Source organism: Equus asinus, chromosome 10 (assembly GCF_041296235.1).
Source record: "Equus asinus isolate D_3611 breed Donkey chromosome 10, EquAss-T2T_v2, whole genome shotgun sequence".
NCBI lineage: Eukaryota > Metazoa > Chordata > Mammalia > Perissodactyla > Equidae > Equus > Equus asinus.
Genome location: NC_091799.1, coordinates 108,006,800 through 108,029,749, shown reverse-complemented (window position 1 = coordinate 108,029,749; position 22,950 = coordinate 108,006,800). Strand labels below are relative to the sequence as shown.

Sequence of the window (22,950 nt, the reverse complement as noted above, 5' to 3'; positions counted from 1 at the left end):
GAGCGACCCTCCAGTGGCAGACGTGTCCTGAATGACTGTCGGCCTCAACATTGAGTGTGACACTGACAAGATATGTGAAGATGTCGCCATGGGGGAAGCTGGGGGCACAGGCTCTCTGCACTGCGTCCTGTAGTGACGTGTGAGTCCACAATTATCTCACAATCAAAAGGTTAGTTAAAAAGTACATATTTTTATAGAACAACACCGCAGTCTCGGGAGTCCTTGAGCATCCCCGACGGGGAACGGGAGGCCGCCAAGGAAAACGGCTCTAGCGCTGGTGGTGGCTCAGCCCACAGGCTGCCTGCATCGGGTGTGGAACGTGGGGTGGAGGCCAGGGGTCAGGGAGGGACAGCTGAGTTACAGAGGGCCTGGCCTGGGTTACCAATTAACTGCTCCACTGGTTTTTGTTTTAAATAACCAAAAAAGACACCCCAGGGGGAGACAGCTCCTGGCCTCCACACCCCAGCAGAGGCTCGGGAGGGCTCCGTGGGGCCGGGCTGCCAGGAGTGAGCTGTGGGCATGGCACTCGCCCCAGGACCAGACCCGCTTGGGGACGGCAGCGGGGATGAGAGGCCCAAGTGGGACAACAAGCTCCAGTACCTCCTGAGCTGCGTGGGGTTCGCCGTGGGTCTAGGCAACATCTGGAGGTTCCCGTACCTGTGCCAGACCTACGGAGGAGGTGAGCCCCCAGACCCGCGGGGGAGGTGAGGCCCCCAACCCCCAGGGACCCGCCGGCCACCAGATGTGGGGAGGAGAGAGCCCACATCTCCAACTGGCCTGAGGTGGGTTGCTGGTAGCTCAAGTGGGAGATGTTCCTCCCGGGAACTAGCGATACGCGTGACCCAGAGAGGAACCATCCCTTTGGGCTCCAGTCCGAGGATCCCCAGAAAGCGCAAACCCCCTGAAGCAGGGGTGGCAGATCTCGGGTGGTCCTGGAGGCCCCCCACTGCTGGCTGCGTCAGGAGGGCGAGACAGGGGCAGGCCGGACGCAGGCGGCCACCAAACGTCCAGGACCGTCTCACTGCCCGTGACCGGTCACCCCCCGGGTCAGATCTGCTGCCACAGGGCTTCCGGGAGCTTCCCACCCAGATCCGTGTTCCCGACACCCAACGGTGACAGGAGGTGGGCGAGGTGGACGTGCCCCCCAAGACCAGGGCCGAGAACAGTCACGCCCCCTCCCTGTCCGTGGGCTCAGGGCCCCGTTTCTGAGAGATTCTTTGGGCTCCATTTCCAGATGTGAAATCACACATCGCATGTCACAAAATATTTAACTTTCTGTCACTCATCCTTTTCCTCAACAAAGCTCCCTGTGGGTGGGGGGGGGCCCTCGTCGGCCTCACCTTCACCACCACTGACTGTTTTGAAAATAAGCTGTGAGTGACAAGCTCGAATTTTTAATTTGCACAAACTCATTCCTACTGAGGTGAATATCACCTTCTCTCCCACTCATAGTCACTTGTTTTGGTAAATTTTCTCTTCGAAGGCAAGACTTTGAAGGTAGCATTGTGACAGGTTTAGCGCAGCATTTAGATGAGGACTGACAGTGACTCGATCACATAAATATCCTCCCGTGGTGAGCTGTTAGATGATGTCTTAGCACCTTTAAATCAAAGGAATGCGGAACCACCACACCTGCGGACAGGTCCAGGCTGGCCATCAAGACCAAACACTCGCAGGGTTACGGTTTCACCCCAGGACGCATTTGCGGCCACGAGTGGGGTCAATCATTAAGTGGGCTGTGATCTCCGCACTGATTTGAACTGACTTCTGCTCCCGTTGGCTTGAGAGATGTATGGATTCTGGCACGGGAAGTCGCGCTGTACTAATGCCTAGGGTTTTATAATAAGCCTTGATGCAGCACAGAAAGTCCTGTTTGCTATTCTTCTTTTAAATGTTACTGGCTGTTACTTTCTCGTATGAACATTACAGCCAGGTTGTCGGTTTCCATGAAAGACCCTCAGGGTTTCACTGGCATTGCACTGAATTTCTAGACCGACTTAGCCTTTCCACCTTGACAACACCCAGTCATCCCCATGGAAGACGGCGCGTCACGTTCCTGTCCAGGGGCTCCTTTCTGTCCTCGTGAGGCTCTCTCCATGCAGATCTCAGGAGTGTTTTCATCAGCTGTTGTGGCTGTTCCCGACAGACCTTTTTCTTCCCAACACTTTCTTGGTGGATTGAACCCACGTGCATTGCATCCAGAGTCCCTCGTGCTTGACGAGCGGGGCTGGCCCACACCTACCACGTGGGCAATGGTGAACGAGACCCGCCGTCCACAGCAATCGCCCCATCTCCAGCCAACAGGCTGCGTGAAGTGAAGACAGATCATGTCTGCCAGCTATTTGGTGCTAAAGGAAAAACCCCTCTTCTGCTCTGAATATTCTGACACCACGTGCGAGGGCCTTCCCCACACCAGCTAGCCCTCCAGCTCTCAGCGGACACCGTCTGGATGTCCCAACATTGAACACACTCCGGACACTGTCTACCTGGATTTAGTGCAGACTCCACAGCCCCACAAGACGCCCCCCAACCTTGACATCAGTCTCAGTAGTGGGTTCCTAGGCTACCCACAGCTTCTGTCCAATTTGGTTACAAATTCGAGGGGTCCCATGACCCGCTCCTCAGTTCCAACATCTGCTAGAGCTGCTCACAGGACTCAAGACAACGCTTTACTTCCTATCCCCAGGCTTTTATAAAGCATACGACTCGGAACAGCCAGAGGGAAGAGACATGTGGAGCCAGGTCTGAGGAAGGGCTCGGAGCTCCCCACCCTCCCAGCACCTCCACAGGACTCTCCAAACCCGGTCCTGTGGAGTGACCACTGGTGAGGGATTAAATCATTGGCCCTCTGTGATTGGCTCCATCTCCGTCCCCCTCCCACCTGGAGGCTGGGGGAGGGGCTGAAAGCACCAACACTCTGGTCACGTGTTTGGGTCCTCTGGCTGCCAGCCCCATCCTCCAAAACCTTTTGGTTTTATCTGACTTACTGTCCCCACGGAGGCCGGAATAAAGCTAAAATGCATGTAAGGCGAAAAGTCGATGCTCCGACCATATGGCTTCAATCTTGTAATCACAGAATGCTCCTCGTTCTCTTCTCCACAAAACGTGGCAGAGTCAGCCACAAAGGGAAGCTCCCTCCCTCCCTCCCTGGGATCTTTTCCTTTGGGCGGTCCCTGCCTCGCTGACCTCAGCTGGCTCCTAAGTGCCCACCTGGGCTCCAGGCACGTCCCGGCCCCGTCTAGCTGTGACCTTCCCCACAGAGTGCAGGGGCCGTGGGGCCCGGGGCCTGGCCGGCTGGGAGCCTACAGCCCTTCTCGACAGCAGATCCTGTACCTGTGACCTGGAGCCCTGTCCCACAGCCAGGCGCCCACTTCCAGGGCCCCTGAGGCTGCTCCCTGTGTCTCTCCTCACCACGCTGCAGGTGTACGCACGGCGGCCCCAGGGTGGCTGGGAGTTCTGCACACCTGCTTGAGACCCCACCACGCAGGATGGAGAAATGTGGGCTGTGGAGGGCTCCTCCCTGTGCGCCTGGCCCCCAGTGCTGTGAATGGCACCTCTCCCTGCCTGGAGCTCCGGGGGGACCTGGCTTTGTTCACACCCCTGGCTCCAAGCCCTGGCCTGCAGGTGCCGGCAGTCCCTGGGCGTCCAGTGCTTCCATCGAGGTGGAGTCCCCCCAGAATTCGACTTTCTTCTCTCATGCTCCTTTGTCTTCTTGCTACTGTATAGGTGACACCAATAGGCACTGTTCTGCCCCAAACGCTGGCCGTGGAGGCAGGTGTAGGAGCTGACGTGGGCCGAGGGCTCTGTGGCCACCTGCTCTCTCCAGGGCCCTGACCCAGTGTCAAAACACCTGAAGGTGATGAGAAAACCAGAGGGAGGCTGTGCTGGCAAACAGCTCAGGCCTGAGTGTGGCTCGTGGAAACGGCTCTGGGAGGCTGGACCCGGGCCGCCCCTGCCAAGTGGGGGAGGCGCAGGGAGTGTGGAAGAGCCTTGAACTCTCTGACCGGCATCCATTTCGGCCAGCGCCATAGGTCAGGAGGCCTGAAGTCAGGGCTGCCCCTGGCGCTGTGCAGGCCTGTGCGTGCCCACGAGGAAGAGACGCCCTGGTCCTGGAGCATCTAAGTGGTGACACGTGTCCACCCACAGCCCACAGACCGCTGTGAACGGCCACCCATCGCAGCGCGGCCCCAGGGGCACTGAGGTGCCAACATGGGCACCGGGGACTCAGCTCTCCTCTCGACAGCAGGAGAACATCCACGGGGTCCATCGGGCCGTGGAGGAGCCTCCGCGTCTGGGCTCCAGGAGAGGCCGGGGCCCCACCCGCGCTCCTGGCACCTGTGGACCGAGCCTTGCACTCAGCTCCTCGCCACTGGCTCAAGTGCAAAGGGCGTCGCTGTGTCCTCTGCCTGCTCTTCCCTCGGGGCCGCAGGGCCGGTCGACACGTCTCCCTACCGTGCATGCTCCCTCCTGGGGACGTGGAGCCCTCCTCCCACCATCGCTGTGGGTGTCCTTCTCCCAGCATCTGGACCTAGGATGCGGACAAGGATGCAGGGGTGACGCTGCAGGTGAAGGGGCGGAGAAACAGGTCCCTGCCCCGACTCAGGGCGAAGCTTGAGAGACCACCTGAGGCATCGACCTTCTCCAACATTCCGTGAACAAAAACCAGCTCCCCTCCTGGGAGAGGCCAGGGTCTCAGTAGGAACAAAACAGCCCATTTGTTATGAAACTCACCACCAAAGTGCCATGATGGGGGAGGCTGCCCAGTGACGGAGCGACAGCAAACCAGGCCTGTCCTGGGTACCGCGGGGGGTCAAACAAGCAGCAAAGCCCCGAGTCCGCTGGACGGCCTCCACCACCTCTGTCAGCCCCACTTCCGAACACTCGAGAATTTCAGGAACCACACTGATGAAAGGGGCTGATCGTCTGGGAGGCGCATCCCGGAGGCTCCCGAGCTCCTAGGTCCTGTCCCACTGCCTCGTTCTTCCCGAAGATGGACCGACTGTTAACTGCTGGACCCCGAAGCTCCAGGAGGACGTCACCGGGCGTCTCAAACAATGAAGCACCTTGAGCTAACTCTGAATTGGACGGGGGTCTCGCTCAGACCCCACGTCCTAGCTCAGGGGGTGAGCCGGCTCCTTATTGAGCCCTTCACACCCCTCAAGACATGGCCTAGGGCCTCACGTCCCAGCCCTGCTTATATGGTCACCTGGTCACACACACTGAACTAAAGTCAGGAAGGGGCGTGGCAGCCCCGCTGGGGGGTCTCGGCTGCCCCGAGCAGGGGCCGGGACATTCGGGCTGGTCTCCCGGTCTCCGGGAGGTCTCTGGGGTGCTTTCCCACGTGCTGTCCTCCAGCCCGAGGCACCACTGGGCGAACGGCGACTGTCTGCTGACCTCGGCTCTTCGCAGGGGCCTTCCTCATCCCCTACTTCATCGCCCTGGCCTTCGAGGGCATCCCGCTCTTCCACATGGAGCTCGCCATCGGCCAGCGCCTGCGGAAGGGCAGCATCGGGGTCTGGACAACCATCTCGCCCTACCTGGGTGGAATAGGTATGTGGCCACCCCTGACTCCTGCCTGCGTGTGCTCTGGGAGGGCGGGGACCGGGGCTGCAGGTCACGTGTGCTGCATGTCCCTGGTCACTGTCAGTGGTTTCGAACCTACAGAGGAAGCAGGTGTAAAGGCTCAGGGAGACCCAGGCAGCAGATCCGTGTGGGAGAGCTCCCATCACACTAGGAGGAGGCCTCTTCCAGGAGCCTCGAGTGGCTCCCCCAAAAGCACGAGGAAAGACTAGAGTGCAGGGCGCTGTGTGGGGTGAGCTCCGGTGCAGGAGGAGGAGGAGGAGGCGATGGGCCCAGCCCCACGGAGCAGGAGCCAGTTGCCCTGAATCACTCCGGGCCTATCACACACGAGCGCTGAGCCTGCACGTCCTGGGAGCTCGTGGGCATCAGAGAAGCCTGGATGACGGCACACCCAGAGGGCACACACTCCTTGCACACCCTCAAGATGGGGTGCTGCGGTGAGAGGGTCTCAGCGTCACCATCCGGGCCTGTGACACGCCCCTCTGGTGGCTGCAGCACCGTCTGAAAGACCCATCCATCTGGAAACAACCTAGAAAGCCAGTGGACCGTGGCCCAAGAACGTAGCCAAGAACGGCCCGCATGGCCATAAAAATGAGGCATCGCCCAGGGAAGAGTGTGACCGATGCGGGTCAGCGGTGGGGGGGGGTGGCGGGATCCCCTTGGAGTGACCAGGGCAGTGGAAATGGTGAAGCGGGCGTCAGGGCGTTCTTAACAGGGAGGTGGCTGATGGAGAGACACTAACCCTCGCTGGCGCCCGCAGGGCTGGGCTGCTTCACAGTGTCCTCTCTCATCGGCATCTACTACAACACCGTCCTGACGTGGGTGCTGTGGTACCTCCTCAACTCCTTCCAGAACCCGCTGCCCTGGAGCGCCTGCCCGCCCGACCGCAACCGCACAGGTAACGCCCGGGGCCTGGAGGGAGCTCGGTGCTGCCCGAGGAGCCCTTCGCATCTCCCTGACGCAGCACACTTGAAATCACATTCCCTTTACCCACTGTTCGCTGCCGGGCCTGGGGACCCACGGAGACCCCGTCTGTTCCTAGCACGGCTGGCGTGCCCTTGCGCAGTGCGCTGCCCGGTGAGAAGAGGGTAGGCGATAGCTGCTGCTTCGCTGACTTAAGCCTTTAGGCCAAGGCCTCAGTCGACTGCTCCATGTGGGGGGCTCTCCGAGACTTGGGCAACAGTGTGATTTTCATGTGTGCTCACAAAGCTGGGTTAACCCTCTTTCCCTTCTTGCCTCTGGCTGATAACAAACGTTGTGAGTGGCACCTGCCGAATGAGGCCAGCCCTGGGGAAGGAGGCTCCCCTCATCTGCCCCATAGGCCAAAGCTGGACGCCCTGGGCGGCGGGAGGCACCAGCTGCTGACCCTCACTCCCTGGCCCTCACTCAGGGGCCAGCTGGTGGGCCCAGGGCTCCGGCAGCAGCCCCAGGCCCGGCTGTCCGCAGCCTGTGCTCTTGGGCGGTGGTCCGCGGAAGCCTGAATCCCAGCTCAAGCCTGGTGGCCAGCTGTGATGGGCCCCTCCTGGCTCCAGGGTTCGTGGAAGAATGCCAGCGCAGCAGCTCCGTGAGCTACTTCTGGTATCGGCAGACGCTGAACGTCACAGCTGACATCAATGACAGTGGCTCCATCCAGTGGCAGCTGCTGGTCTGCTTGGTGGCCTCCTGGGCAGTCGTGTACCTGTGCATCATCAGAGGCATCGAAACCACTGGGAAGGTGAGAGCCCACAGGCCGGCCTCAGTTCCCCCTCCCTCCCGCTGCAGGGGCCCCTCCCGGCTTCTGTCAGTGTTTGCACCGCGGGTTAGAGGCTCTGCCTGTTGTTAGTGCTGTCATGTTGATTCTGATCCTAGTGACCCCGTGCACAGCAGAGGGAACCTGTCCCGTCTGTTTGCACCACCCTCTTGCCTTCTGGCGCTGTATCAGAAAATGCTCTGCTGCTACTCACAGGGTTTTCATGGTCAATGTGTCATAATTGGGTGGCCAGCTCCTTCTTCCTAGTCTGTCTAGTCTGGAAGCTCCACTGAATCCTGTCCACCATGGGTGACCTGCTGGTATTTGAAATCCTGGTTGCATAGCTTTCAGCATCACAGCCACACGCAGCCACAGCAGTATGACAACCCACGGACGGGAACCGGGGCCGCAGTGGTGAGAGTGTGGGATCTTAACCACTAGACCCCTAGGGCTGGCTAGTGTCTCCTTGGAGAATCGATCCCTTTGTCATTATGAAACGACCATCCCTATCCTGCTGATAGTCTTTGCTGGGAGTTGACTGAGACATTAACAAAGCCACTTCAGCCTTCTTTCCACTATGTCAACACTGTGTATTATTTTTTCATTCTTTTTCTTTAACTTGTTTGGCCCTTTATTTAAAGGGTGTTTCTTGTAGATGGTACACAGTCAGGTCCTGCTTTTTCATCCAGTCTGACAATCTCTGCCTCTCATCTAGGGTGCTTAGACCATTTACCTCTAATGTGATTGTTGATGGGTTTAAACCTGTCATCCTGTGTTTGTTTTCAGCGTGCCCCATCTGTGCTCTTTTTCTGAGTGTTTCTGGGGTCTGGCTCTACGTCCTTTGTTGGCTTGTTAGCTGTGATCCTTGTTTTGTTATTCTAGTGGTTGCGTCAGGGGTCATGGCACAGTCTTCAGTTTATCCTGGTCTGTCTTCGAGCGACACTGTAGCACGCATGTGGTAGAGGGACCTCCTAGCATCCTTCTCCACTTCCTCCCTCCCGACTTCTGTGTTGTTGTCACACGTCTCACTTATAATGTGTTATAAACAGCAAGTGCATTGTTAGCATTTTTGTTTTAAACAATCACTTATCTTTTGAAGAGACTTGAATGATGAGAAAAATGTTATCAATAGTTACTCACGTGGTTCCCGCAAAGAAAGGACGGGGAGCCTGAGCCTCGGGCTCACAAGCAAGCCCCTGGTGGTGCATGCGGTGCAGGGGCTCCCCGGCCCTCCTCTCTTGGGCAGGGATGCGTCTGGTATCTTACATGCAGACATAACCTTCAAACGAGCGCAGTGCAGGTCCACGCTGTTCAGGCCCTCGTCGTGGTTGTGGAGCTTTCTCCCGGACCCGAGTGGGCCTGCGTCCTCTCAGTCAGCCTGTGGAAGTTGCAGTTATTCTCAGTGAGGACTGGAATTACGGACTCAGACCAAAGCCACCATTAGGCCCAACAAGGCAGCTAGAAATTCCTCTTATGAAAGTCCCTGAAGATGCTTCCAGGTGATCCCCACAGTCAGTCTGTATCCAGGAACACGGGGCAGTGAGGGAAGAAGTCCATTTGTAGACTGTCTTTGTGCAGACCCTGCCCAGACCTGACCGAGAATTTGGGCTGGCCCTGTGCCGGGGGAGGGATGCAGGGAGGGGTGCGGTCCGAGGCCACGGGAAGTGGCCGGTTGTGGGGCATCAGAGTGAGAAGGAAGAGGATGCTGATGTAACAAGAGCCTGCAGCATGGACAACAGGGCGGCCGCCCACCTGGTGGTCTGTGACCGCCTCAGCTGACCCCACAGGCCACAGAAGCATACGTGAATCCATGTGTGACCGTCACGGCAAGCCCCAAACCCTCCAAGCTTGACTGGAGCCCACTGCCCACCATCCCCCACAGTGCCCTCCGCCCCGATGTGGAATGCCACGTGGGTGACACAACTCTGGCCACAGAGGCCATTCTGGCACGCCAGCCTGGCTCAAGCTTTTTATATCAAAAAGTCTAACAATCTGTCTTTCTTTAAGGCAATTTATTTCACAGCCTTGTTCCCTTACCTGGTCCTGACCATCTTCCTCATCAGAGGACTCACCCTGCCCGGGGCCACTGAAGGCTTAACCTACCTGTTCACCCCCAAGGTAAGTGGGTCTCGAGTAGGAGTCCCGGGTCCGGGCCCCAGCACACACACGGGTCGGGGCCACAGCACAGCCCAGGTCGTGCCATCCCCTGGCCGTGTGAGTGGCTGTGAGCCAGAGGCGAGGCTGCCCCGGGCTGGGTGAGGGTGAGAGCGAGCAGGTCAGGATCGGAGGGAGAGGGAGCCGGAGGATGTGGTTTGGGATGTATACACTTCAGTGCCTGCAGCTCATCTGAGTGGAGACTGACATGAAACACGGGGTTGGGGCCCTGGTTCAGGGGAGAGGCTGGCTGGGATCCCAGATCTCCAGCCCCTAGTGTCCTGAACCCCACACCTTTGAGGTCCTCATCCAGCTGCTCGATCTCACCAGGCAAGGAGCCACAGGACCGAGGGGCCTGCCCACTGGAGGCCGTCCTACTTCTGGACCATTCCATACCCTCCAGGACCCCAGCATTCCCTGGGGGATTTCAGGGGTTGCACAGAAGGCCCCCTGAAGCCTCCCCAGGGGAAGAGGGGGTCCCTGGGTATGGAAGTGGATCCCCAGCAGCAGAGACCAGGCACTGCGCACGCGGACCCTGCCTGGGCCTTCAGGTCGCTCAAAGCCACCAGGTCTGAAAGGAGAGAATAAACACACCCCAGTTCAAGTTGCCTTTCCCAGCCCCGGGAGGTCTGTTGGCCAAGTTCTCAGAGCCTGCGTGCCCGGTGGACAGGAGCTGTCACAGAAGCAGGCTGGCGAGTTTGTTGTGCTGTGTGGTCTCGAGCACTTCCTCACACCCGGTCCCACCCTGTTCCGGGCCTGAGCGGGTCACATCCCTCACGAGGGCTTTCCCAAAGGAAGCCTTGGGAATGCTCTGGAATGGCAGGCGCCCAGGCCAGTGTGGTTTGTCTGCCGCATAACTGGGTTCCCGGTCTCATCCCAGATGCAGATTCTCCAGAACCCCCGAGTGTGGCTGGATGCGGCCACCCAGATCTTCTTCTCTCTGTCCCTGGCCTTCGGAGGACACATCGCCTTCTCCAGTTACAACCCACCCAGGTAGGACTGGGCAGTGGAGCCCTTCCGCCAGAGACGTGGGCCCCACAGGGCACTTCCTTATCGTGACGTCACCCACAGGAAGAGGGTGACCTGGCATGAGCTTGTGATAAGAGCAGACTCTTGGCTCCAGCAATTACTGCGCCATCCCCTTTGGCAGCCTCCAGCACATTCTGGAGCCGGCCCAGGAACAAGGCCATAAGTGGGGCTGACACCAACTAAAATGAACCACGTGCGATGCTGGAGGTCACAAGAGCAGAAATGCAGAGTGTCAGCCTCTCTAGTTGCTTAGAATAGACTCAAGGCCACCACCTGCCACCAGGACCATGCACACGGCTCTAGGAGGCCCAGTGTGCCCACAGCACTAAAGTGGACCCGTATATACCTCTGAGCGGCACCATGACACCGACACTCCAGACACACTTGGCTCCACGTGCTTGTCATAGGTGGGTGGGAGGCGGACCCAGGAAACGCAGGGCAGGCCCCTCTGGGTAGAAGCATGCGCTGGGCCCGGGGCTGTACCCATGCGTGGACATGCGACTGCCTCGGCTCACACTCGGAGCAGCTCGTGTGCAGGTCTCATTTGGGGATGATCTCAGCCAGACCTACATCCCGCTCCCCGAACCCTCCCCACGGCTCCAGCTCCCTGTGGCTCAGCCTTGTGGGGATGGGGGTTCAGTGAGCTGAGGACCCTCAGCAGCCTTGAGCTGGGGTGGGCGGGGGGGACAGTGAGGAGGGGGTCAGTGGAGGGGGGTTGGCAGGGAGGGTGTCAGCAGGGAGGGGATCGGGAGGGGTCAGTGTGGAGGGGGACAGTGAGGACGGGGTCAGTGGGGAGAGGGACAGTGAGGAGGGGGTCAGTAAGGACGGGGTTAGCGGGTAGGGGGTCGGGAGGTAGGGGGTTGGCAGCGAGGTGTCAGTGAGGAGAGGGTCTGAACCTGCCCTGAGACCACCAGCAACAGCTCCAGTGTTTCTGGGCAGCACACAAGAAGCTCCATGTGCAGAGTGGGCACAGCCTGGGGGGCAAGGGGCGACAAGCCCCCTCCTGGCTTCTTCCCCAGGGGCCCTAACACAGAGCCCCGTGATGTGCTGTTTCTGCCCAGGAACAACTGTAAGAAGGACGCGGTGACCATTGCCCTGGTCAACAGCATGACCTCCCTCTACGCCGCCATCATCGTCTTCTCTGTCCTGGGGTTCAAGGCAGCCAATGACCACGGGCGCTGCCTGGACAGGTGAGCCTGGCGCCTTGGTTCCATGGGGCGGGGCGTCTATGGGGCATGGCTGTCAGAGGCCGCTGCTCACAGAGAGTGCCACATGACTACCTTCACGTCTTTAGGGGAGGGGGGTGGGGAGTGTCCCCAAAGTGCACGTCCACCCACACCCAGCACGTGACCTGGTTTGGAAACAGGGTCTTCCCAGTACCATTGGTTAAGAAGAGGTCCTCATGCATAGGGTGGCCCCAATCCAATGACAGTGTCCTTATAAGAGACAGAGAGGGGCACAGACACACATGGAGGAGGCCACGTGACGACGGAGGCAGAGGTTGGAGGGATGCAGACACAAGCCCAGGGACACCTGGGGCCCCAGGGGCTGGAAGAGGCGGGAAGGACCCTCCCCTGGAGCCTCGAAGGGAGCACAGCCCTGTGACACCTTGTCGTCAGACTTCTGGCTGCAGAGCTGAGAGAGGACGAAGGTCTGTTGTTTGAAGCCTCCAGCGTGTGGTCATTTGTCACAGCAGCCCCAGGACACTGACGTCTGGACTTACTGCACCAAATGGCATGGCACTGTCCATTCTTTCTTGCAAATGGCCTTCCAGACGTGGTCTACCTGTGACAGCCCGTCAAGGGCACAGGCAGCCCTCCATGACGCTGCTAACCATCCACGGTACCCGGGACACCCCAGAACGATCCGGCCCCGGCCAACAGTGCCACGGGAGACAGCTGTTCTGACCGCACTGGGGCCGCATCCGCAGAGAGAGGAAGAGGAGGATGGGGCAGCTGCATGAGGCGCAGCCAGAGCCCCACGGCCCTGGGAGCTGCCGAGCATGTGCCCCCCCTAGCAGAATGTTCTAGAGAGGCTGCAAGCTTGTGCCCTGGTGACCGCGTGACCCCCGCTCGAGAGCAGTAGGAGCAGCTCTTCCATGGAGACGCCCATGAGCACAGCGCTGGTCCACCCGCACTGCACCCGTCAACAACAGCAACTGGGGTCTGAACGAAGCTCCTCCGACGTGTTTCTGGGGCCAGGGGCACGTCCCGGCCTCTTGCTGCCTTTAGGACACAGACAGCTCTTCAGGGCTATGCCTAAAGGACACTCTACACAGCAGAGTCACCAACGAAAAGCACAAAAAGGCGAGAGCGGTGGCCCTGACGAGACTGTGAGGAGCCATCTGCAGCCCCCGAGCTGAGACAAGAAGGCGGGTGGCGGCCTGGCCGAGCTCAGCTGGGAAGGTGGGCGACTCGAAGCTTCTGCCACTCTGGACCTGTCCGCACGTAACTGCAGGGACACCGTGACTACTGAGTCCTAGGTTGCAAATAAGTTCTGCGAGTAGGCGGATTCACAAATACGAAACACTCACGGAGTGCTGGGGCTCCCGTCCGTCCCAGAAGCCTTTGGGAGCGCTGCCCCGTGCTGCTTGGGGACCCACACACCCAGCGGGCAAGGGAGCTGCCACCGCCCCACTCGTACCCACAGGGACGTGTTCCCCTCTAGGCCTGGGGTCCCCTGAGGGGCGAGAACTGCCTTCTCTCCCCCAGTGTGCATGAAGTGCCCCGCGAGGGCTGACCCCGCCACAGGTGTCCTCGAGACCCCACCCAAGGGATGCCGTCGTCCTTTCCCGCATTTCCCAGTGTGCCTGTGGCGGGTACCGGGCACCCAACCCAGCACTCACCCAGACTCTCTGACCTGCAGAAACATCCTCCACCTCATCAATGCGTTCGATTTCCCCGACCAGAGCATCTCCAGGGACGACTATGCTGCCGTCCTCGCACATCTGAACGTCACCCAGCCCGAGAGGGTGGCCGGGCTCGGCCTGGAGTCCTGCCGCCTCGAGGACTTTCTGGACAAGGTAGCTGGGGGCCTTGCCACAGGGCAGTGGGGCCACGCAGGGCCAAAGCCTGCTGCAGACGGTTGGCTGGGAGAGCGGGTGTCATGGGTGGGTATCCCGGGCGTGGGGCCAGAGCGAGGGTCACAGGGCCAGGCCATGGCCAGAGTCAGGCAGCTGCCCGCAGGGCCAGCTGTCACCCGTGGGCCAGGGACAGCAGGCTGGGGCGGGCAGAAAGGAGGCAGGTCCCCAGGGCAGGGTCTGAGGGGTGCCTGAGCCCAGGGCCCCAGGCTCCCACTTCACCTGTCGGCTGCAGGTTATTCAAGGGGAAATGGTCCCCTGCCCTCAGAGTTGCACCTACGGCTTGTTGAGGCGCAGCCCAGATGGGGCAAGGCCCCCGCCTCAGCTGGGAGGTCAGGAGGGGTGTTGGTGACCTGCCTGTCACAGCGCAGGGTGTGCAGTGTGTGTGTCACAGCGTGGGTGCCCCATGCACATGTCTCAGTGTGGGGCGTGTGTTGCAGAGTGCCTCGGGCACAGGCCTGGCTTTCATCGTCTTCACGGAGGCCATCCTGCACATGCCGGGGGCCCCGGGCTGGGCCGTGCTATTCTTCGGGATGCTCTTCACCCTGGGCCTGTCGTCCATGTTCGGGAACATGGAGGCTGTCATCACACCGCTCCTGGACATGGGGGTCATGCCCAGATGGGTCCCCAAGGAGGTCCTGACTGGTGAGTGGACAGCCAGGCCACCCTGCAGGGCCCATCCGTGCCATCCCGCTGCCTCCCACCCCTCTGTCCACTCCTGCCCACTGTCCAGACGCCCCTCATCCCTGAGGGCTAGAGAGCGGTTTTGCAGTCCCAGCGGAAGGCTGGGGCAGCCTCGTCACCTCTCAGGGCTGGTCCCAGTGGCTCTGGGCTGACTTGACGTCCCCTGAGGGCCATTACGGGAGAGCCAAGGGTCAGGGAGGGGCAGAGGGCAGGGGATTCCCTCCTGTGCTGCCCAATGAGGCTGAGACCCTGTCCCCCTGGGTTCAGGCGGGGGAGGCAGTGGGCAGGAGGGACAGGAGAGGAGGAGCTGGGAGCCAGGAGGGCGGCGGCCAGGGCGACCTGCTCAGAGCGGCGCTGTCCCTCAGGGGTGGCCTGCCTGAGCTGCTTCCTCGCCTCCATCCACTTCACGCTGCACTCCGGAAACTACTGGCTCGAGGTTTTCGACCGCTACGCTGCTTCTCTGAACCTGGTCATCTTCGCTTTCCTGGAGGTGGTTGGCATCGTTTACGTTTACGGGATGAATCGGTGAGCTCAGCTTCCCCTGGAGGTCCAGCTGGGGTCGGGGTCCTGGCCCTCTGCTCAGGGTGTCCCGTGTACGAGGTATGGGCCCAGCAGGTCTCCAGGCAGCAACAGGACGAGACGGGACCACCTGCGCCCCTCAAAAACACACGAGAGGGCGGCTCCCAGGGTCCAGAGAAGCACCCATGGGCCTGCCCCGCCTGGCTCTCCAGCCTCTCAGGCTGCGGGAGGCGAGCCACACAATGGCAGTCTCCAGCCATGTGGGCGGACTCCTGAAGTCCAAGGACAGGTGGACACTAGGGCGCTGGGAGGCCCACCAAGGGCTCTGACCCTCACCCTGCCTGGACACCCTCCCAGAGGCCTCTGAGAAGGCCCAGCACTGGTCCTGCCCATCCCCACCAGGCTCTGGCTGACGCACACCTGTCACTCTCATTGTCACACCTGCACTCGTCACACCTGCACTCACACTTGTCACTCATATCTGCACTTACCCCTGTAACACTGGCACTCACACCTGTCACATCTGCACTTGTACCTGCCACTCTCACTCTCACCTGTACTCACACTTGTCACACTTACACTCACACCTGTACTCACATCTGTCACCCATTGTCACTCACACCCATCACACCCGTCACTCTGTCACTCACACCTGTACTCACATCTGTTAGACACTTGCACCTGTCACTCTGTCACTCACACCTGTACTCACATCTATCACTCTCGTTACTCACACCTGCATTCTCACCTGTCACACTCGCACTCGCACCTGCTGCCCCTGACCACAGCCCTGCCCGGGTGGTTCTGGAGGTTGTGCTCCCTGTCCTTGGACACCAAGGGGTCCTGGAAGGCCCTGAATGCCAGGGCTTTCACTGCTGCTCTGTGGGCATGGGGCCGGTGGGCTTGTCCCGAGGTGGGATGCTGCCCACCTGGAGAGGAGGAGCGAGAGGCAGCCGTCTGGTGGGGGCTGGCCCAGCCATGTGGGGAGAAGCAATAAGCCTGGGCTCTGACTGGCCGCGGGGTCTCAGGAGGCACCAGGAGCCCTCTGGAGCAGAGCTGGGGGCAGGGAGGGGAGCAGGCAGGGGAGGGGCCGGGAGGAGGGTCCCGTCTTCCTGCGGCTCCTGGGCGTAGTTAATGCCACAGCTGTTGCACGTCCTGGGTTACCTCCGCCCCATCTGGGGACCCTGAGGGGGGCCAGGTCAGGCCCCACCTTCCCTCCCATGGGGTGGGGGCTTGCTGCTTCTCACCCTGTGGCCCGAGCCTCCCAGGAGTGAAACCCACGGGTCCTGTCCAGTGGCAGCTCCCCCAGGGGCCAGGCTGGGGCCAGGAATCCCGGGAGAGCTGCCTGCCCAGCCATCTCCCTCAGCCGGGCTCTTCCTAACCCACACCCCGGGGCTGAGTCCTCAACAAGATCTGAGAGGGCTGCCTGTCCAGCAGCCTCTCAGGAAGGCGTGGGGGCAAAGGTCGAGTGGATGTGGGTGACAGCCCCCACGGGGCACGTCCTGGTGACACTGGACGAAGGCTGCTGGCTGAGTGGGTAGGAGGGCAGGCACTGGGACCAGGTGTGAGAGCCCGAGCCTCGTGTCTCTGTGGCAGGTTCTGCGATGACGTGGCATGGATGACCGGGAGGCGGCCCAGCCTCTACTGGCGGGTGACCTGGAAGGTCGTCAGCCCCCTGCTGCTGCTGACCATCTTCGTGGCTTACATCGCCCTCCTGGCCAGGGTGCCACCGAGCTACAGGGCCTGGAACCCCCAATATGTAGGTCCTTTGGGTGGGGACCCGGGAGCCCTGGGACCAACCTTGGGCCTGGCCTGGCCCTTCCCCAGTGCCATCCAGGGCCCAGAGGACCCTCACAGTAGACATTCACACCCTAAGTGACCCCGTGGGCTGCCTTTGCTATGAGACCCAAGACCGCCAGACCTCCAGAATCCTCTGGGGCATCAGAGCCAATTCTGGCAGCCCCAGGCAAGCCTGGGTACGGCCCTCGGTCACTGGTGGGAGGACGGGAGCAGTTTCCCATGGTATCACAGGGCCCTGGAGCCCCTCACACAGGGATGTGGCCTTGAGCCCTTGAGCCACACTTCCCATGTGCTGTGAGGATGGGCGCTGCACACTGCCCGCTCCTGGTCTGAGACAGGAGAAGGCATGCGTGGAGCGTGTCATTGAACTGCCACCGAGCCCAGTCAGAGGGAAGGGTGTGTGAGTCCCACACTGGTGCCAGCCCTTGCCGGCAGGGCTGAGCTGAGCCACACGGGCTGGCTGCTCAGAGGCTCACCTGTGCTGCCCCCTTCACGGGAACATGGAACAACCCTGTTCCAGATCCTTAGAGCTGGGAGCTGTCCCCGCAGATCCGCAGGGTGGTGGCTGGGCGGGTGGGGGAGGAATGGGGCTGAATTTCTAGAAGGTTTGCGTGAATATCGTCCCATTAGGTTCACACATTAGTGCCTCACGTCGACCTCACAAGAGGTGCCTGAGTCGTGGGTGATGCTGCCCCCTTAGAGAGGAGGGAGACACATGATCCACACGTGCCCAGCGGGGCAGGTCAGGGCAGCCCCGGACCCGGGTGGCCCTTGGGGTAGTTGGGGGCTCTTTCTAACACGCCTCCCAGATGCCAGGCCTGCCTCTCCAAACCCAGTCCCCACAAGGGGCTCGGCCCCTGTCCTGGAACATGGGCTCTGTGTCCTCACTGCCCCAGCCACGTGCCTCTCCCATCAACCAATCCAGAATGAATGAACTGCTGCGTTCCAGGGAGAGACGGGGTGAAGCGGCCCCACACCGCTCACACTCACTGTGGCGAGGGTCAGGTTGCTCCACCTGGGGGGTGGAGAGTGGGGATGGTCCCTGGGCTCGGCCACGCTGTCCCCTCCTGGATGCTCACCTGTGGTCTCATGTCCCTGTAGGACCAGTTCCCCACGCAGCAGGAGAACGTCTACCCGGGCTGGGTGCAGGTCACCTGTGTGCTCCTGTCCTTCCTGCCCGTGCTGTTGGTCCCGGCTGTCGCGCTGGCCCAGCTGCTTGTCAGGCACAGAAGGAAGAAGAAGGATGCGCTGCAGGACATGCACCTGAAGCCACAGGACAGCGGGGCCTGCTGAGGGGGGACGGTGGGGAGGGCCCCTCCTGTGCAAGGCTCGCAGAGCACAGAGCACCGGACCCCATTACAGACCTGCCTCCTACCCAGAGACCTGTGGTTGTTGCTTCCTGATGCCCTCGCACTCTCCAGACCCTGCTCACAGCACAGCCCAGCTCCAACATTATGGTCCACACTGTCTTCCACACAGAAGACAGCCTGGTGTCCGGCTCCCGGGCCCCTGCAGTTGGGTCCTGCACAGCACCATCTGGGTGGCCATGAGATGCTCCAGGCAACTCCAGGGGCAAAATGGCAGGGGTGTCCCGATGGCTAAGCAGGCCGCACCCATTGCAGCTGGAGGCCCTCACGCCACACAAGTTGAGGGAGTTCCTAGGGCTTATCTCCAAGGAAAAGAGGTGCGCTGTCCCACGGTGAGCTCGGAAGGGAAGCCCCTGGCCCGCAGAAAGCCCCTTTCTTTACCGGTAGCACTTGGGTCTGTCGTGGCTGCGTATGTGATGGGGAAACCAGTAGGAGCAGACGTGTGGGTCTGTGTTGTCACAGAGAACCCACGACACCCCACTCTCACCCCAGGACCGATCCCCCAAGTGAGTGAGTGAGTGAGTGCCAGCTAGGGAAAGTCAGCATGGCCGGGAAAGTCTAGGGGGCTGGCGGCTCTCCCTGATGTTATTTCTGAGAAACTCTGCCTTTTGTTTTCTAAAAGCTTTCTCAATGGCTCATTTGTCAAGTTTGTACAAAAAGGCTAATTATCGTTCAGGTCCCTACTGTCTCCAGAGGAGCACCATTACCCACTCATTCATTCATTCAATCCCAATCACTCCCCAGGCACCTTCCATGCCCCAAGCCCTCTGTGTAGCCTTTAGCCATGACCTGCCCTTTTCTGGAGCACTGGGTGAGTGAGTTCTTCTCCCCAGCTTAACAGGTGCTCATTCGCTTGCACCTGTCCTCCTGTTCTCCTCCACCCACCCATCCACCCATCCATCCATCCATCCATTCATCCACCCACCCACCCACGCATCCATCCATCCACCCACCCACCCATCTATCCATCCATCCATCTACCCACCCACCCACCCATCCATCCATCCATCCACCCACCCATCCATCCATCCATCCATCCACCCACCCAACCATTCATCCATCCATCCATCCACCCACCCACCCACCCACCCATCCATCCATCCATCTACCCACCCACCCACCCATCCATCCATCCATCTACCCACCCACCCATCCATCCACCCATCCACCCACCCATCCATCTATCCATCTATCCACCCATCCATCCATCCACCCACCCATCCATCCATCCATCTACCCAGCCACCCATCCATCCATCCATTCATCCACCCACCCATCCATCCATCCATCCACCCACCCACCCATCCATCCATCCATCCATCCATCCATCCACCCACCCACCCGTCCATCCATCCATCCACCCACCCATCCATCTATCCATCTATCCACCCATCCATCCATCCACCCATCCATCCACCCACCCATCCATCCATCCATCTACCCAGCCACCCATCCATCCATCCATTCATCCACCCACCCACCCATCCATCCATCCATCCATCCACCCACCCATCCATCCATCCATCCACCCACCCACCCATCCATCTATCCATCTATCCACTCATCCATCCATCCACCCATCCATCCACCCACCCGTCCATCCATCCATCTACCCAGCCACCCATCCATGCATCCATTCATCCATCCACCCACCCAACCATTCATCCATCCATCCATCCATCCACCCACCCAACCATTCATCCATCCACCCATCCATCCATCCACCCACCCATCCATCCATCCTTCCACCCACCCACGCATCTAGCCATCCATTCATCCATCCATCCATTCATCCATCCACCCACCCACCCATCTATCCATCCATCCATCTACCCACCCACCCACCCACCCATCCATCCATCCATCCATCTACCCACCCACCCACCCATCCATCCATCCATTCATCCAACCATCCACTCATCCATCCATCCATCCACTCTTCAGTCCTTCCTTCCCTCCTCCCTCCCCTGATAGCACCAGGGAGCTGGGGTGAAGTCTAAGGCACTGGGCCCTGGACACGCACACTTGCTTCTGACTTGCCACATGGAGACCATGGACATCCTTGGCTACAGGCTGCTAGGAACCGCTCTGAAGACCCAGAACGCCTCTGTCTAAGCACCTTGGAAACAGGTCCCTGGCCTGGCGAGCACTGTCCAGGGTGCTGAAAGCTCCCCAGAGGAGAAGGCATATGGCAGGTTGTACATGGCCCATGCCAGGTGTGCATGGAGGGAGCTGTCCTCACCCACAGTCAGCTCAGACCCACGAGAACAGAAGTGTGTGCACTACTGCCACCTAAGAGGAGCCGAGTATTGAAACGGTGTGAACTTGTGTCCCCCAAAGTGTGTTCTAAGCCCCACAGGTAGGGCGAGTCACGCACTTTGCCCCCACCCTTCCATGTTGCGATCCTTGGCTTGCGGCCCCTTCCTCCACTGAAAGCCAGCAAGGGCCAGGGAGTCTTTCTTACAGCGCATCTCTGGGACACACTGTCGGCCTTCTCCTTCCACTTTTATGGGCTCTGTGATCATACCGGGTCCACCTGGATAATTCAGGATGATCCTCATCTTAAGGTCAGCTAATTGGTCACCTAATTCCACCTGCAATAAAACCCCCCTTCGCCGTGTCAGGTAAGGTACTCCAGCTTCCAGGATTAGGATGTGGGCATCTTTGGGGGTCGTTATTCTGCCTCTCACAAGCGCCCGGAGGCTCTGTGCCTGCCCAGGTCTGGGAAACCCTTTGCTCCGCAGCACCCTTCACAGGTGAGCATCCACGCGGCAGCACTGAGCACACCCCCCAGGGCTCTGGCAGGTGAGGGAGGGCAGGAAGGTAGGCCTGGGGGAGGCCTCTCGGCACCTTGGGGGTTCCTGGAGGTGTCGTCCACACCTGCTCTCAGTCACGCGTCCTTTTGAGCTTTTCTCATCTGGAACTCCTCTTGCTGTGGACACATCTGCGGGATGAGGGAGTAACGAGCTTCCTCATGTGCAGTTTAGACCTAGTGAAACCCCAAAACTAGATTTTTTTTCTTTGCTTTTAAAAATTGTATTATTTCTACATCTCACCCTGCGGACACTGGCAGTCTACACACGATTTTAAAAAAGAGATAAATCACAAAGAGTCTTCAGTGAGCTAAGTCTGACCAAAGCGTGTACCCCTTCAGGGGATTCACGTCAGCCAAAACACAGGAGACTCTGCATAAAACCAGGACAAGAGCATTCACTAGGGAAACAAAGCTCTGGAGACTTATAGAGGGCGGATAGCTGAGTAATGACCGACTTCTTGGGCTGGTTGGTTATGGAAATGCCGGAAATTGGCCCGGGCATTGTGAGCCTGCAGTGGCAGGTGGCGGGCCAGCTCAGACACCTGCTGCAGAGGCCCTGCCGTGTCCCCGTCACGTCCTGTCTGACCTGCCCGAGCGTCCCCCCGCCCCAGGTAGCCAGTCAGTCTTTCCCTCTATTTATGGCAGCCAGGGCACCTCAGGCCGGCACATGCGGGTGGGCGGGGCTCAGTGCTCAGCGCTCATCTCTCCGGCGCACTTACACGGCTCTGTGGACTTGGGTGGGTCATAAACACGTGAGCTTGGCTGCTCGGATGCTCTCCGCGGCAGCTGCAGTAAACAAGGCAATATCCATAAATGCCCACACGAGATGTGTGCAACTCTCGGCCAATGTGGGCTGTTAGCATTGGCCCCATCCAAAGTACACTAGATGGCACCTGCCAGGTTCTGTGGCCCCATCAGGGACATCCCGGAAGGAAGCATTGGGAAGTGCTCACCCATGTCAAATGCCACTTACTGGCCTTCACACTGGCCCAGGAGACAGGGCTGAGCACCAACGCCCCCGGTGGGGCGGTTTCTTCACCAATTACACCTCCTTGGAGCCGCTCCCTTCCTGTCCTTTGTGTATTCCTTTCTGCTCTTTCCGTCTGTTCAAGGACGATTGTCCAGCGCCCTGCATAGCCAGCCCGTGCCCCACATGGCCCCACACGGCCCCACACGGTGGTCTGGAAGGGCAGTGTGTCTGCTGCTGGCGGGTGCGTCCTCAACAAAGACAAGTGCAGAACCAGGCTTGTCATCCTGGTGCAATCCCAGGCGTCCGTGGACAATGCATTCCTTTCTGGGGCACCTCACCAGGATTTGGGCTGTGGGACCCAGAAGCTGGGATCTATCAGGGACACTGGGGTGGCTCTGGCGAGGCACGTGGTCCCTCCTTGCTGTCACCAGGGCCCCAGACCCTCCTCTCTCCAACAAGCCCTTTCACAACCTCTGGCTACTTCTTCCCAGGCGGCCTTAGCCACGTCGCCCACAACCTCGCCCTCTACCCACCTCCAAACTCCTGAGCCTGACCTTGGACCCAGCCAGCTGCTGTCTGCTCCGCCCTGGGGCCACTGCACAGAACACAGACCCCAGACCAGCTCCCAGACCTTCCCTTTGCACAGCAGTGGTTCTCAGCTGAAGTCCCCCACCCCACTAGCAGCATCAGCATCACCTGGAACCTGCTAAAAATTCAAATTCCCAGGGCCCACCTGACCTGCTGAGCTGGAAACTTGGGGGGGCGTCAGCACCTGTGTGTGGTTCAAGCCCCCAGCGGACCTGGAGCTCAGCCTGAAATCTGCTGCCTCACCTCCCAGGTCACCTGAGACCCCTGCCTCCCCAACAAGTTCTCTCTGGGGCTCCCAGCGCTGCCGGTCAGGGGCTGGCACCACTCTCCACGACGCAGGGGGACCAGCTGTTCCCCACAAGGTCCTCAACCGGCCCCCTCCAGAGCCATGACCCTCGACTCTGAGCAGAGTACCACAACCCAGCCTCCCAGCCCTTCCTGTTACTCCCGTGCGGGGAGGTCAGCGAGGGTGTGTGGGACTCTGCCTGTGTGAGCAGGACCCCTCTCCTCAGCAGAGCCCCCATTTCCACGACCCCTGATCCCAGGCCCAGGGGGCCTGCGGCCGACATGTCTGCCCCGCATGTGTCTTCTCCCCGGGTGCGGCCCCAAGTTCAGCTAAACGGATGTGATGGCATG

General features: G+C 60.0%; 1 protein-coding gene across 1 annotated transcript; it reads left to right on the top strand.

Annotated features, from left to right (window-relative positions):
* The first annotated feature begins 308 nt into the window (after positions 1–308).
* SLC6A18 (solute carrier family 6 member 18) lies at positions 309–18,620 on the top strand. The gene is made up of 12 exons (XM_014848487.3): positions 309–679; positions 5,410–5,550; positions 6,341–6,478; positions 7,113–7,294; positions 9,317–9,427; positions 10,344–10,456; positions 11,554–11,682; positions 13,358–13,514; positions 14,012–14,216; positions 14,621–14,780; positions 16,371–16,533; positions 17,676–18,620. Exons 1-12 carry the CDS (start codon positions 520–522, stop codon positions 17,865–17,867), a joined length of 1,851 nt encoding a protein of 616 aa, XP_014703973.2. The 5' UTR covers positions 309–519; the 3' UTR covers positions 17,868–18,620.
* Positions 18,621–22,950: the final 4,330 nt, after the last annotated feature.